Raw genomic sequence first — 16,429 nt, forward strand, 5'->3', positions numbered from 1 at the left:
ACCATCTGTTTTGTTTGCTTAGATGTTGTGGGTGCTTAGAGAAGGGACAGGGAGTAGGGAGGTGGGGCCATAAGTCATTGGATCTTTTGACGAAGAAGGGTGCTATATGGAGAGGGTTGTGAGCACTGCTTGGGACTAGCGAGTTCCTATGTTGCCAGGCACAAAATATCAAGCAGAAATACATTTTCCAAAAAAACAGCCTTTGCTTGTTCTGGTACCAAGAAAATAGAAAACTCAAGAAAATAGTTGTAAAGAAAAGGAAATAGGCTTAGAGAAAACACCCCCGTTCCCAGACTTTATTTGGCGGAGAAAAAATACAGGGAAGCCAAGGAACCTTTACCACGCCCCCAATATGCCTTTTTTTAACCCTCTTTTTTTCTTTTCAGCTTCAGTCTCAACAAAATATTCCAATTTCAGTGCTGCCAAAACGTCCCAACTTTGCAAAGATAAGGCCACATTTGCTTTTCTTCTTTACATTTACTTTTAACGCCCAGTCTCTTCTCACCTAATTGTCGGAAATTAGCCCCCTCGTCCTTAGTGCGCCCAGCTATTCCGAAGTGTTCGCCGGGCCACCCCCGTGTGCTCAGGAACAGACCCCAATTTCCCTATCCCGACCTCCCTCTCCAGCCTCTGCCTCTTGCTACCGTGCCACTGTCATTACCCTCTCGAAACTGCTGATGCACAGGGCAATGCCACCCTCTGGCACGTGACTGATAATGCCAGCCTCTCCCTTCCCAGGGGTGGCGGCGGGGAGGGACACTGCTTTCGTCTCTATCCCTCCTTCTGAGGCACAGGTATGTATACCCTTTCTTGTCACCAAACAACAGAGTGAAGATTAAACCGTGCCTTTTGATAGGGTTTATTGAAATGTTGTTGGGGGTAATATAAGGAGGCACAACACACAGAATGGTTTCTAACCACCACATGGGCACAGATCTAGGATCGATTGTCAGGTCGGCCTCTGGCTGGCCTCCCTCCAAGGGGCCAAGCGAAGCTCATCCCTGCCCCCAAGACTGACTTCTTCTTAGGATGATTAACTCCTTCGGTCAATATTGATTGACGTTCTAGTCCAAGTAGCGTAGTAGGCACAGAAGACATAGCGCGGGCCCAAACCGACACGGCCCAGCCCTGGTGGAGTTTAGAGTCTGGACCGGGTGCGGGGGATGCCAAACAAATCACGTAGTCACATGTTAGGAGTTACAGGATGTCCTACGTGCTCTGAAGCTCAACTTGTTGGGCGCCATGAGAAAGTCTAACTGAGGGAGTTAGTCCGACGAGGGGAAGTCAAGTAAGGCTACTTGAACCAGTTGGCATTTAGGTTGGGATGGAGGTGAGAGTTAGCCCCAGGTGAAGAGCTGGGCAATGATAGCCCCGGGCCACGGGGGGCGGGGATGGCAGGTGTGAGGGGCCTGTTGGAGAACCCTGCTTGGGACGACCCACGGGGCTCCAGTGATGACAGTGGGGCGGAGTGGCACAGGTGAGGCCGGGCAGGGAGGCAGACGAGCCACCCCGTGTGGGCGCTGGAAGGCTGGCAAGGGTTTCAGACGTATACGGGGTGTAGCCAACTGCTGTCCGGGGCTGCGGAGCCGGAGAGTGAAGGGCGTGTGTTTCGGTCTGTATTTTGGGAACGTTGTGACAGCCACGTGGAGGATGAATGGAAGGAGGGCGAGAGGACAGTCCAGAGATAGCGAGTGATGGCTCGGGGCATGGCCTTGGCGGGCGAGAGAGGAGTCGCCGGCTTCCTGGGCGGCCTAGGGTAGACCTTGGGGACTTGATGACAGATTATGGGGGGGGAGAGGAGGGAGGGGACAGTGAAGGCGGAGGGTCCGGGAAGCCTTCCCGTTCCTGATGGGCAGCTGGGCACGAGGCCTGGTGTCGAGGCGCGGGCGGGAAAAGGAGGCCACAGTCAGGACGGTCCCAAAGCCTGAGCTACTGAGTCTGAAACCCCGCGCTTGAGAAGCATCAGCAGCCCCGGCCGGGGACGGGCTCACGCGAAACCCTCCTCAGTTTGTCTTTGAAAACGTCCAACAACTTGGCGGTCCAGCCGCCCCATTACATCAGTTGGTTTGTTTTTTGTTTGTTTTTTTTTTTTTTTTAAAGATTTTACTTATTAAAGAGAGAGAGAGAACACGAGTAGTCGGGGCAGGGGCACAGAGGGGCTGAGCAGGGAGCCGGATTCGAGGGCTCGATCCCAGGACCCCGGGGTGACACCCTGAGCCGAAGGTGGACGCTTAATCAGCTGAGCCACCCAGGCGCCCCCCATTACATCAGTTTTAAAGGAAGGTTAACCTTGCGCTGGACTCACCCCGCCCCCCGCCCCCCTAGCAGTTACCCTTGGGTTTATTCGGATAAAACAGTCACGAATTTTGCCCGTTCATTCAAGGGGAAACTGTTTATCACAGTATTTGCAACAGGGCCTCTGGGGTCCAGTTCAACCACTGCCACTTAGTAGATAGTTGGGGGCTTCGGGCGGGTTCCTTAGCCACTCTGTGACTCAGTTTCCTTGTCTGTGAAACGGACACTCCCTCCAAGAGCTCTCGTGAGGTCCGGGTGGATCAGTCACAGGCGGCTGTTGCTAACAGGGCACGTGGGGAGCGTTCAGACGGAGTGAGCCGTGAGCCCCGGTCCTCATGAACCGGTTGTTCCGGAAGCCTCCCGCTCCCCCAGCGCTGACCCGAGGAGGGGCTGCTGCGCACAGTGGAGTCAGCTCGGCCGAGCTCGGGTCTCTGCTCTCCTGCTTGGTGTCTCCGAACCCACACTTCTCTCCTGGCCTGAGGGCAGTCGTGCGCGCCTCGGCCGTCCTGACCCCAAATCCGAGCTCCCGGAGCAGGGCCTTGTGCGCAGTAGAAGCCCAGGAGATGGTGGGTGCTTCTTACTCGAGCAGCTTCCCCTCCTCACCCCGTCACTACAGAGCCCCCCACCCGCCCCCACGATAGAAAGGGAATTGCAAACGCTTCCATAGGCTCATGGGTCATGAATAAGGTTGATGTTTTTCAGAAATTAACTGTCTTTGGGGGCGAGCTGTGGAGCTCTTTAAAAGGAGGCACGTGCATGTGACATCTTAGGTCCCAGAGGGAGCGGGCCACCAAGATTCCTTGGGTCCCCAGACCATCGGCATCTCCCAGCACCAGCGGGGCCTCTCCCAGTGCCAGGACCCACTTCCTCTTCCTGCCTCCATCCCGAGCAACCGAGTAAGAAAACACAGGCCCGCCCACAGGAAACCCTGCCGGCCGTCCTGGAAAGCGTGCCCGGCCCCAGCTCTGGTTTTCAGAGCTGACCACTCGGTTTCCTCCGACACATCGGTGCGGGTGGCACAGTTCCCTCCAGCCCCTGCCCCGACCCCCGTCGGTCCTCGTGGTGGCCTGGCCCGGGCTCCTGGGTCCTCGCCTCTTGCCGGCTCGCCAGGGCTGTTTGCATCGTGGTATAAAGTTGCCTGAGTTGTCGCGTCCTCCTGCAGGAGCAGCTGGATTTTAGGACTCATTGCCAATGTAGCACGAAAACTTCGAGGGCGCCCGGGGGGCTCAGCGGTGGAGCATCTGCCTTCGGCTCAGGGCGTGAGCCCGGCGTCCCGGGATCGGGTCCCGCATCGGGCTCCCCGCATGGAGCCTGCGTCTCCCTCTGCCTGGGTCTCTGCCTCTCTCTGTGTCTCTCATGAATGAATACATAACATTTTACAAAGAAAAAGGAAAGAAAGAAAACTTTGTCCTGTTAAGGGGCGGAAAGCTCTTGCAGGTGGACATTCCCGCAAAAGGGTCCTTTCCCCTGAGATTTCACGTATCCTGCACTGCGGCTGGGCCTAAGTGGATTATGTACCGCACAGACGGTCCCTCTAATGGGCTCTTGGGGGATCGTGGGGGATCATGGCAGGATCCACCAAAAAAGATTCACACGCACGTCTTTGCACAGCGAAATGTAAAATGCTCTCCCGAGACTGACAGGCTGTCTTTGGATTTCAGGGAACAGATTCGTCAGGGCCTAGAGGAGCTGCAGAAGGTCCTGCCGGGAGGAGACACTTACATGCATGAAGGGTTTGAAAGGGTAAGTTTCAAATGGTTTTCAACTCTGAATAGAGTGGGATTGGGAAACGTCAGCCCCAGGATGGCCGAGGAGACACGGCACGGGTAACTTGCCCAGGAGGAGGAAAGTCAAAACCATTTTCCCACAAGCCTGTGCACGCGTAACCCTAACCAAGAGAAGTGAATGCCCTTGCTCCCTGCCAGACACCGATACAGGGCTTGTTAGCTAATGCGTGGCCGACACGCAGGGATCGCGCCACGCTCCGGCCCCCCGCGCTACCAAGGCAGACCTTTCTAGAGGGGACGTGAGTGGTTGGGACAGAATGTCCGTGACGTCAGTCCTAAGGAAAACAAGGCCCAGTCCGTGAGAAGTAAGGCATGGATCCGCGTTCACATGTGTGTTCGTTAAATGTCGGGGTAACCCCGGGTGAATGCCGTGGATCCACAGTCGAGCCCAGCCTGGGCCAATTACATAAGGAATCAGGGCCGAGCCAGCCTACAAACCCAGGCCGGGCCAACGCCCCTACGGTAGCTGGGATCGCAGACGGTGGCTACGGGGCTAATGTCTCTTCCGTGTGTTTTTCAGGCCAGCGAGCAGATTTATTATGAAAACAGTCAAGGTAAGACTATAGTACGAATTGTCAGACTTTGTTTCCCCTGTGTCTGCTTCTGAAAGAGCGCCTCGGTAATTTCACATTTCATAAGGTGGAGGTGGTGTTGCCCATAACCCTCCGCACCGCGTCGCCAAGAAGAAATGGATAGATGACACGTACCAGGCCAAATCCTACTGTTCCGCTGATGCCAAAAAAAGTTACATAAAAGTAATGAAGAGCCCATGATGGGCCACGGCCTATAATGCCCGTGAACAGCTTTGCATGTTGAATTCATTAAATCAATAAGTATTTGGATGGGCTAGTGAAGTCTTGGATTTTCATGTCGAATTTAATTTTTTTTGTCCTTGCCCAAGCTCCAAGCCCCTTCATTACTGTGATTGGAGACGATATTAAGATTAAGATACCAGCGCGGTTTTAAGTTTGCTGCATTTAAATGGGGGAAAAAATGCATACAGTGGACTTCACAGAGAACTTACATATAGAAAATATACTTCTTATTTTAAGTTCAGCTGTTCTCACTATTATTACAGCGTCTCTCATGGATGGTCTCTCTTTATTCGAGGCAAATCTTTTTAAAAAATATTTTATTTATTGATTCCTGAGAGACGCAGAGAGAGAGAGAGGCAGAGACACAGGCAGAGGGAGAAGCAGGCTCCATGCAGGGAGCTCGATGTGGGACTCGATCCTGGGGCTCCAGGATCACGCCCTGGGCTGAAGGCAGGTGCTCAACCGCTGAGCACCCAGGCGTCCCTGAGGCAAATCTTTTGAAAGAGATTCTGTATTACAGTGGGGATTTTTCTCCTGGGCCCGTGTCCTCTCAACTGCAGCAAATAGAACAGACCCAGTATGGACACTAATGCTTATTAATACCAACCAACCATCAGCAATGTTCCTAGAATTCTAAAAAATCGCTGGAAGAGTTTCTAGAAGGTTTTCCCAGCTGGTTTAATAACTTCCACTCAGCTGGTAAATCGTGGTGACTCTGTGCTGGCTCAGTCCTCCAAGGGGGATGTGTATGGTCAACTACGGCCTGTGAGGAGGACTCCTGAACAGCTCAGGTAGTAGAGTCTCCCCCCAGGCCTCAACCTCAGTCGCCCAGACTGTTAACAGAAAATCATAGAAATATGATTCACTGGACCTACTCCCAGCTGTCGGTCCAATGACCCTTCCAGCAGGTTTGGCCATTTTTTGAGAGAAGACTGAGAAACCCGCAAACAATACCTACTCCCCCCCAGAGTCTGTCCCCACAGATGCATTCTTCTTCATCTGGAGGTGCTTCTAGTTCCCAAAGAAAAGTTGCTGGTTTTCATAATATTGACCTCGGGGGGTTGAGCTTAGGAGACGTCAACGCCCAGGACTTGAGAGGGGGTTTCCCCGAGTGCGGCGTGATGGACTGAGTGGGTCTGTGTTGTGTTGAGCAGGATACAGGACGGCCAGCGTCATCATTGCTCTGACCGACGGGGAGCTCCATGAAGACCTCTTTTTCTATTCGGAGAGGGAGGTAAGCGACGGCCTGGCCTGTATCTAACACAGACTTGGAAGCAGGGCTCCTTCCTCCGAAAATGGGCTGCAATCTTGCTACTCAGACAACGTGCTAGGTGTTCTTTGTAAAACCCCTGGGTAAAATAGGGTCTCCTATGGAAAAAAAATGATAATAATTCATTTTTTTAAAAGCAAACTCTCACGTCTTCCACACGGTAGATGTTTTTCCCCTTTCAAACTATTTGCCCGTGACTCTGTGTCTTAAGGGATAAAAGTTGCCTACCATGACTTTGTTGAGAGCGCTCTACTTATCTAGCAGTTTTGAAATAGTATATATCACTTTTCAACGAAAACACTGGGGCCGTTTTTCCTCCATTTCTGCTACGGACAGGAGAAGGGGAAAGAGTTACTTGAACTATGTAAGAGCCAGCCTTGTCCGAACTATTAATCACTGAGATTCTCACCCTGAGAATCAAAGCTGAATATTAATCGGTTGCAAGATAACCTGTAATCACGCCTGCGGTGCGCCTTCTCCCTTTTCCTCATGGTCTCAGATAGAACAGTCCTCGCAGCAGGTGAAGGAATTCTCTCTACGTGAAGCTTTCGGTTTGTACAGTTTCAGAAAAAGAGGTTTATTCAGGAATTGAAAGGTAGTGTTTATATTTAGGAAATCCTTTCCTTTCTAGTCTGACATTTGGGCCAGTTCACCACTACTGATGACATGACAAAGGCTCATTGGGGCCACGTTAGAAAGAAGCACAGTAAGGGAAGGGTCGGTGGCGAGGAAGGAGATGCCGGCCCCGGGGGAGGAGATAGATAACCAGCGCCTTATACTCCCCTCCAGCTCTTGACTAGTATTTCATTTAAATTCAGCTCCCTTGGCAAACAAGTATTCATTCATTCACTCATTCATTCATTCAGTGTTAGATGAGAGCTCAGCATGTGCTGGGCACGTTGCCGGATACCAGGGAAGCAGGTGAGGAAGACACGCTGGCTGCGTCCGTGGTGCTTACCGTGGATGGTGGAATGATGCTGGCAAAGGGCGTGAGAAAATGATATAGGCAGACAGGCTTCTTCTCCCCTACCCCGAATGAGTACAAATCTTTCGCAATGGGGAAACACAAACTTCAGTGTGACAGACCCTGCGTGAGCTTTGGGAAAACCCTATATTCCCATATTCTAGAGTTGAGACTGACTATACGATGGGAATGCAACATAGCTTATTTTGGGTGCTGAGCAACAGTCGAATAAAGATCCTAATAAGGGAATAACTGAATATGAAATAAATGATGGATGTCAGAGGCTTAAAATATGGGTTAGTAGAAAAGAATTTTAGGTATGGCACATACGAACTTGGAAAAGCATTTGGAGTGCCAGTGCCAAGAGAAGGGGGCTTTCTGACAAAGAAAGCTAACACTCAAGATATATAAAGATATATATATATATATATTTATATACAAGATATATAAAGAAATGAATCTTTCCATTTTTGATAATCCTATATAAAGCCCAACTAGAGGGAGAGTCACAGAAGTCATTACAGATAAGGCTGGAGCTGGATTGTGTCTAAAAGTTTGTCTTGTCCTTAAAACAGCAGGGCATATTTTTAGGGTTTAGGGAAATATATAGACATATATATATATATATATTTCTGTTTCTTCTAAAATTCAGTGTTTCAGAATGTTTCAGTCACAAGTGCGTTTGAGTACTACTAAAGTGAGGGGCGGGGGAGAAACAATTCAAATCAATATGCATACATTGAGCACCTACTACATGTTTGCACTCAATTATTTATTAAATGTCTACCGTATATTCCAGTGATTTCCAATTTTAGTTTTCTGTTCTGAAACACGGAAGAACCTGGAAGTAAGATATCAGAGCCTTTAATAAGTCAAATATTAAAACCAAGCCAAAACCTAGATGTTATTCATTATGTTGCCTTCTTAATCCTTCATTGTAGGGCAGGTCATGGGTTCGCTTACTCGAATAGAGACCATAATTCCCATACCGCCAAACCATTGTTTTCTGTGGGGATGAAAAAGCCTTATTCGCAAAGGGGCGCTGACATTTATAAGCTCCCTCATCGTTCTAGGCCTTGTATAAGGAGCTCTGAGTATGTTATCTCACTGAATCCTCGACCTTTACAGAGCAAAGCCAAACCCAGGTACTTCAGGTCCCAAAGGCCCCATCTTTTCTATTACACTTTGCTGCTATTACGAAGGAAGAAAAGCATGTCAATAAAAATTCTTCAGAGGAATAGAATAATCATTTCCCCCAGAATATTTTCTTTAAAGATTTTATTCAATTATTTTTATTTTAGAGAGAGAGCAAGGAGGGGGAGAGAGAGAGGGAAAGTGAAGGAACCCCAAGCAGGCTTGATGTCAGGACCCTGAGATCCATGACTGGAGCCGAAATCACGAGTTGGATTCCAAACCCACTGAGCCACCCAGGCGCCCCCCGCCTCCCCGCACCAATATTTAATAAGACTTATCCTGGCCTACTCTTCCCTTTTCTTCCCCTCATCTTTCAAATCCCTTCATTAAGACCCTACTTCTAGGGGTCTTTCTCAACACTTCCCATTAGGCTACTCACTCCCCTCGGGTCCCTCATACATCGTGTTAGAATGTGATGTTTCCTGGAGGGTGAGCTCCTTGGGAACAGGGATTGCCCTCTCCATTATGGTGCTTGGCACATAGTAGGTGCTCAATAAGAACCTGATCATGGAAGTTAGTCTGGTTAATCCAAAAGGAGTATATTTGCCACTCCTCTGTCTAATGGCTTTTCTTCATTGGCCCAGGCTAACAGATCCCGAGATCTTGGTGCGATTGTTTACTGTGTCGGTGTGAAGGATTTCAATGAAACACAGGTACGGGCATGGATTTCCTCAGCTTTGGAAGCATACGAAGCTTGCGAATGATAGAGAACATGCGTATTCGGTGCAATATCCCTGACACACCCCTGAAATAGGTTATTTTTCTATAAACATTGAGTATTCAAGAATTATTAAATATGTAAGGGACATGAAGCCAAGCCAATGCACTTGGGGGCCATGAACACAGACTACCCAGGTGGTATCTTCCTTGGTTGACTTTCTTGGTAGATGGTAAATGGCCAAGGTGTCAAAACTGATCGGAATAAAATTTGAAAACTTGTCGGTTTTTTTTTTTTTTTGTCATTTCATTTAATGAATCAAATTTTGCTTAAATGTCAAACATCCCTTTTCTCCTATTAGAAATTCAGTGCATTTTCAATAAAAAAAATAAATATATAGTTAGCCCTTGAACAGTGCAGGGCTTAGGGGTATCAGCCCCTCTGCACAGTCAAAAATCCATGGACAGCTTTTGACTCCCTAAAAACCGAACTATTAATGGCCTACTGTTGACTGGAAATAACATAAACAGTTGATTAGCGCATATTTTGTATGTTATATGCATTATATACTGCATTCTTATAACAAAGTAAGCTAGACAAACGAAAATGTTATTAAGAAAATCATAAGGAAGAGAAAGTACATTTATGGTATTACATTGTATTTATTTTAAAAAATCTGTGTGTAGGCGGACCCGCTTAGTCCAAACCCATGTGGTTCAAGGGTCAATCATAATTGGCAAATGGGGAGAAAGTATGTTCAAGTATCGATATGCAAATTGTGGAATTTTGCTAACAACCTATATAAACGCTCCTCAGTGTAGTTCATAATTCCTTTTTGTTTTAATGACATGGGACAGTGCTTATGTTATCGAGTGAATAAAATAGGGTTACAAAACGGGAACAGTCTGAGTCCATGTTTAAAATAAATGTGTATATTTGGGTAGGGAAAGTACAAAAGGCTACATAGGATATCAAATTAATAATAGAAAAAATGATGGATGATAGATAGATGAGTTTTCTTTTTAAAACTCCTGGGTTTTCTGAAGCTTCCCATTGATTATGTGTTACTTTTGCAATCGGTGAAAGTCCTGGCATTGACCATGACTGTGGCAGTCACAGAAATATAGAGATTTGGAGTAGAAAAGTCCACAGATCAGATTCTTCTTTCTCCTGTCCCCGGCTCCATAAAGCAGGAGAGCCAAACCAATTGCAGAGCCCTCACCTCAATGAACAATTTGAGCGAAAGGTAAGGGTCTCCATTGGCCTCGCCCAACACCAAAGCTTAAATTTATTTTTAAACTCGCTCTGAAAGGAAACCTGAGCCTGTTTGATTCAAATACAGTTGCCAACAGAAATTTGAGTGAATGGGAGAAAAATGAGCCAATGGCCTGCCCCCAAATCCATAAATACATCAACCCAGGCTAACTGTTCATCTGAGCAATCTTACCTCTGCTCCCAAGGAGAAAAGTATTAAAACAAATGTGAAAGCTGGAGCCGACCCTCTAGGCCTGCTCCGGAGGCCGCTGGTAAGCTCATTATAACTGAGGGCTCTTCAGTGAGGCCCAAGGCCTCTCACGTTCCTCTGGGTTCTCAAAGTAGATGGAGTCCCCCGGACCTAAATGCTCTGCGGCCAAGCCTGACACATCGCCATGTGTGTTTGTGTGTTTGCTGTGTTCTCAGCTGGCCCGGATCGCGGACAGTAAGGACCACGTGTTTCCTGTGAATGACGGCTTTCAGGCCCTGCAAGGCATCATCCACTCAGTGAGTAGAGCGCTTCTTCTAAAGTGAGCACTCTCTGCCCCCGATCCACTAAAAGGTCCCCAGCGCCACCACCCCCCAGGCTGGTGTTCTCTGCTGGAGACAACATTCCTTCCTATATCTTTGTTATCTGCCCTTTCTCACTTCTCCCTCCTGCCTCTCACATGTTTGTTATTTTCATTCTCCCTGTGCCAACTTTACCCTACGAGGTAAACTAAACATGGCAGGGGACCCTGCTGTAGCAGCAAGCCAAGCTTCAGGTGGCTCCGGTTCTCATACTGGAAACCCCAGTGGACGGTGTGCACTTGACCTTAGCTTTCCCAACCGTGACTGAATGCAAGCTGCCTTCTAGAGCATTTGCAGGTTCAATCTGTATCTCTTGACCATCAGAGGGACTTTCAACCAACGGTTCTTTACCTTGGCTGCCTTTTGGGGTCATCTGGAGCAGGATTTTCAAGGTCTTCCCAGGTGACTTTACTGGAACCACAGCTTTAGACCTACAGTTCCCAAATATGAGGACTTCATTGTTCTCTGGGGTTGGCAGTCACCATCCCTTCCTTCCCACACAAATGGGTTGGGTTTTTTTTTTTTTTTCCCCCCCGTTTCCTGTGAGTGAACAGGATACTGGCTTCCATTGCCTCTCTTTTCCGCCTTCCATACATAGGCCAGGCTCTTGGTCCAGCTGGATTATAAGATGATGCCGGTCTTTAAATAAAGCTCCAGCCAGAAGGCTGTACCTGTACTGAGGTCCAGGAGCATTGACTCCTCTACCTTCAGGTTTTGTGATTAGGCAGACGGCCTGTAGTTTCTCCAGTAGAAGCTCACGAGGCTCCAGACTCAGGGTTCAGGATGCAAAGTTAGAGCTCAGAGGACATTATCCCCTTCAGATGTCAAGAGAGTCTTAACTCAGGGGTTACCGGCCAAAACCAGCATCTGCCCAGCCTCCCCCGGCTGACCTAGGAAACCTCCAATGTCCTCTACCTTCATGCCCCCTCTCCCTCCCTCCAAGGTTTGCTAAGACCCCTTGCAGCATGAGAAGAACTTTTGTAGTGAAGAAATCTCATCCCAGAATTTAAGTGCTGGCCCAACGACTTAACCATTTTTAGATCCTCGGATGAGCTATCTCACTTGTTTCCTCATTTGTAAAAGGGATTGAGAGTAAGACTCACATCACAGGCCTGTTTGAGGATTATAAGAGGTATCACTGGTGAAATTACCTAATATCCTTCCAGGCACATAATAGACACTCAAGACATCTGAATTACTTCCTCTTTCACTTTCCTTCCCCATCATATAATGGACATTAATATCAGTTTTCCCCAATTCTCTAGATTTTCTTCATTATACTTAAAAATCACCTGGGAACCTTGTTTACAGTACCAGTTCCCAGGCCCCATCCCCAAGAGACTGTATTCCAGACAGTAGGAGATGGTGCCCAGGAATCTGCATCTTTTAAATCTGTTTTGTTGTTGTTGTTGTTGTCATAGAGTAAATGTCCCAGGTGCACTTTCAGAACGTTGATATATGTGACCTTACGTTTTCAGAATTGTGAAAACTAATCTCACTTCAGTTTCGGAACTCCTACCTAAATATGTATAGATGATGGGTCATCTTATTCAGGATGTGTTTGTTTGCAAGAGACAGAAACCAACTCAGACTGCTTTCCCCAGAGAGTGGCAATTATTGAGAGAGAGAGAGAGAGAGAGAGAGAGAGAGAATGAGAATTATCAGATCCTCAGGGGGAGGGACCCTTGCTCCAAATAATTTCTGGGAGCAGTGTGGCATACTTGACAATGTAAACAATAAGAATGGCTATAACCATATAAAACAATGGTGCAAAACATGATCTGGGGCTGATCATGAAGCTCAGGTGGATTATTGTGGGCTGGAGCCTTCATGAGCAAGTGGGACAGACCTGAATCCATAAAAGACCAAGGTGGAGTGAAGAGTAGCACCAGGGAAGAGATGACATGACCCCAGCTCAAGAGCAGGAAAAGGGAAAAGCCTACTCCAAGGACAATAATAATAATCCCCATCCGTCTGTGGGGAGAGTTTGGGTAAAGGATCAGGAGTAATTAGACATTGGTTTGGAACCAAACTGATAAGACCCTTGAATGGTTTTTGATTCCAACTTCATGGGTATCATCACTGAAAACTTTGGAACATCTAAGTAGTGATATTTAAGAAGAGAATCTGATGGCAGAGTCACGTATGTAATAAGAAAAATGAGGCAGGAGCCTCCTGCAGCCTGAGGCTAGTGCACAGTCTTGCCTTCAGATGGCGGGAACCTGAACACAGGGACAACCCTTCCTGTTCAAAGGTTCTATGAGCCGTGTCCCCACATCAGTCAAAAGGCAGTTCCTACCCAATAATTAGAATCATTTTATCTGCATACACTGGTGTGAATATTTCTTCCTTAGCAACTCCAGCTCGACCTGAGCCCAGATGTTTGGAAAGCTCTTCCCACCCCCCAGATGGAAATAACTCCAATGATGTTTAAGGAATTTCAGCAAAGTGGTCTCTCAAAAACTGGAAAAAAAATAATAATTTGAGATTCCAGTCTCCAAACTTGAGCTGAATGATAACATTCTTACGAGCTTTTATCTGGGAGTTATGCTCGTGGTTTCGATCCTTCCAACACTTGAAACCCATGTTTATGGCTGTCGTTAATTCGTTTGCTTGGACAGAGAAACAGGGACAAGCGCAGCAGGGCTCATCTTTCTCAAGTCAGACAGAAATAATTATGGCCTAAAGTTGGCTATTTTTAAGAAGTAGGTTCATTTCTCCTCTGGATACTGAAAAGAAAGCTCCTGTTCCTCCCCTCCCCCCACCCATCTGAAGCATCTAGTCCAGCTTGTTCCCATGGATGTTGTTTTGTGGCTGGTTATTTTCTCATAATAAGATAGGGCTGGGCTTAATTATCCCAAATAGGAGTACAGAACAACTCTCAACAGACTCAGATGGTTCTTAAGGTTTTCAGCCCATAATGACCTATGTTTAAATCCCAAATCAAGATGGAAGAGCCAACATTTGCTTTTTTATCCAGTCCTCAATGAAAACCTTCTATAGTACAGTCTTGCCATTCAGCTGTAAGGAAAGCGATAGAGACCCTGGCCTAGTGGAGTTTATATAATCTAGTGGGAGGGACACATAAAAACCAGTAAATAAATAAACATATATTTAAAATTGTGAAAAGTGGTATAAAAGTTGTAACCAACTACCAAAATTAAGAGCGAAGGGATTGACAAAGACCCAGGCCCCTTTGAAGACGTGACCTGAGGGATGAAATCAAGCCTCTGCTGGAGGAGCACGGATAGAACATTCTTGGCAGAGCGCGGCCCTATGATGGAGCATAGCAGAATGAAAGAAGAGCGCTGCTGAAGTGGGGGACGCCAGAAGATGGATGAGGTGAGGAGGAGGCGGAGGCTAAATCCTGCGCGGCCTCGAGGGCCACGCTATTTTCCTCTCAGGACAGTGGGAACCTGTAGCCAGAGATAGAGTCCGGCAATGGAATAACGATGCTCGGAATTAGGACTCTCGGGGCATCTCGAATCGCGGCACTTGATCTGTGTCTCCTCCGATGACAAATAAATAAACACTCAGCACCAATAGGAATGTTGGCCCGTGAAGACGAGAAATGACGGTGACTTAGGGAGCGTGTGCCGTGCGCCAGCGTTCCTGCTGGGCCCTTCCTCAGCCCCTCTCGGAGGAAGGTCTCATCCCAGTTTGGCAGGTGAGGAAGCTGAGGGGCAGGATGGTGGGAGCAGCTGCCCCAGGGCTTCCTCCTCGGAACGGGTGAGTCGGGACGTTGAACCGCGGCCGCTTCCAGAGATGCTGCTCTTTCCCGAGTATTCGGGCGGGAATGTCTGAGGAAGTGGAAAAGCACCACTGGATTCCCAGGAGCTGAAGATCAGGGCCTGGAGTCAGCAGATCCCAGAATTCTCGGCTTCCACAAACTGGTTCCTGCGTTTTGATCTTTTCACAGGTCCCCACCCGTCCCTACTCGCGGGGAAGCACTTATGTGTTAGATTTGTGCAATGTCTTCTCCTTCGTGGCCTCCCCACTTGTTTCCCGTCTTCGTCTCTCAACAGCAGGACACAGGGAAGAGGCAGAAAGATATCAGCAGCGGCGCGGGGCACCTGGTGGCTCAGTCGGTTAAGCTCCAACGCTCGACTTTGGCTCAAGACATGGTCTCAGGGTCGTGACCTCAAGCCCCAGGTTGGGCTCTGTTCCCAGGACAGACTCTACTAGAGATTTTGTCTCTCCCTGCCCCTCTGCCCCTCCTGCCACTCTCACATGCTCACTTTCTATTAAAAAAATTAAATAAATAAATAAATAAATAAATAAATAAATAAATAAACAAATATCTTAAGGGGAAAAAAAGACTTCAACAGCTGTGTTTGGGACCAAACATTGTGCCTTTATCCCATCTAATATGATCACATCTTAGCATCATAGCAACCCTGTGGAGAAATGCTGTTATTCCGATTTTACAGATGAAGACACTGAACGTCCAGTAACCTTCCGCAGAGCACGTGGCTCTGAGCGGTGACTCCAGGGCCTGTGCTTTCCGCCCCCCCCCCTCTGTTTCCTTGGGAAGGTAAAAATACTAAGAGCTGCCATTTAGGGAGTTCTGGGGTTCTAGACGCTGAGCGGATCATTTAACGTAGGCGTCTCACTGGATTCTCATGACCACTGTTTGGGGTGGATGTCGTCGTCCCTTGTACAGAAGTAGATGCCATAAGGACAGAGATCAGCTGGCTTGTCCCGGCCACGCAGCAGTGAGCAGTGACCCGGAACAGACTAATGCCCACGATGGGAGTGGCCACCGTGCCCCGCTCAGTCGCAGGCGGAGGCCAGGAAGCAGAGGAGGAGACGCTGAGCACAGAAATGTGCGGTGGCTTGATGGGGTTCGCATCGGTGCAGCAGAGGCAACGCCCCGACCCGGAGCACGGCGGGCGGCGGGGGAGCCCTGGGCCTTCTACTACGGGGGGGGCGGGGAGCCCGTCTGAAAACACCGATTTCTGCCCGATGGATGGAGTTTCCCCTCCGGGGCAAGCTGGCAGCTCGCCACGGGCTAAAGGGAACATCCTTCCTTCCCCATGCCAGGACTCTACCTCCGAGGACGGAGTTTCTACTTGCTTTTGCAGAATCGGGTTGATAAATTATAAGACAGGCTCTGGGTGGTTGAAAGATTGCAGCCCTGAAAGCCAGTAAAACTGCAAAGGAAGAAACTATTTCTTCGCCTTCCCTTATTGTGGCTTCTTCGGGGAATTTCCAGTGACCGCAGCTGGTAGGTATAGCGCCAGCCGTCGAGCGAAAATATGAAGCGAAGGTCCAGCAAGTCTCCTGGGCCTTTGTTTGCTTTTGCAAAAGTGCTGCAGGCAGTGAAACGGGAACCTGCGCGAGGCCTGGTCGGCAGCTTTGAACCCCGACGCTCGGCCTGCTCACCTCGAAGCCCCCCCACCCCCCACCCCGTGTGCCGCCTGGAGCCAGGCACACTGCCTGCGAGTCGGAGAACCCAGGCGCTGGCACCGAAACCTGCCCCTCCGGACGGCTTCCCTGGAATAAACATTTCAGCCCGCGTTGGGCTTCCTACCAAGCAGGGGGAAAGCCGCCCACAGAGCGTCCTGCGTGTCCGATCAACAATCGACAGGTATCGAGCAGACACCACTATGTTTGCAGGGA

The 16,429-nt window shown here is 48.7% G+C and overlaps 1 protein-coding gene across 1 annotated transcript in view; it reads left to right on the forward strand.

The window, feature by feature from the left end:
• ANTXR1 (ANTXR cell adhesion molecule 1) overlaps window positions 1-16,429 on the forward strand; it is a 168,587-nt gene that overhangs the window by 48,233 nt on the left and 103,925 nt on the right. Inside the window, exons 4-8 of the mRNA XM_072746172.1 lie at window positions 3,957-4,038; window positions 4,603-4,636; window positions 6,052-6,131; window positions 8,910-8,978; window positions 10,664-10,744. Coding sequence (XP_072602273.1) covers window positions 3,957-4,038; window positions 4,603-4,636; window positions 6,052-6,131; window positions 8,910-8,978; window positions 10,664-10,744 — 346 coding nt within the window. The remainder of the gene's footprint in view (window positions 1-3,956; window positions 4,039-4,602; window positions 4,637-6,051; window positions 6,132-8,909; window positions 8,979-10,663; window positions 10,745-16,429) is intronic.

The sequence above is a fragment of the Vulpes vulpes genome, unplaced genomic scaffold (assembly GCF_048418805.1).
Source record: "Vulpes vulpes isolate BD-2025 unplaced genomic scaffold, VulVul3 u000000657, whole genome shotgun sequence".
In the NCBI taxonomy this organism is placed as follows: Eukaryota; Metazoa; Chordata; class Mammalia; order Carnivora; family Canidae; genus Vulpes; species Vulpes vulpes.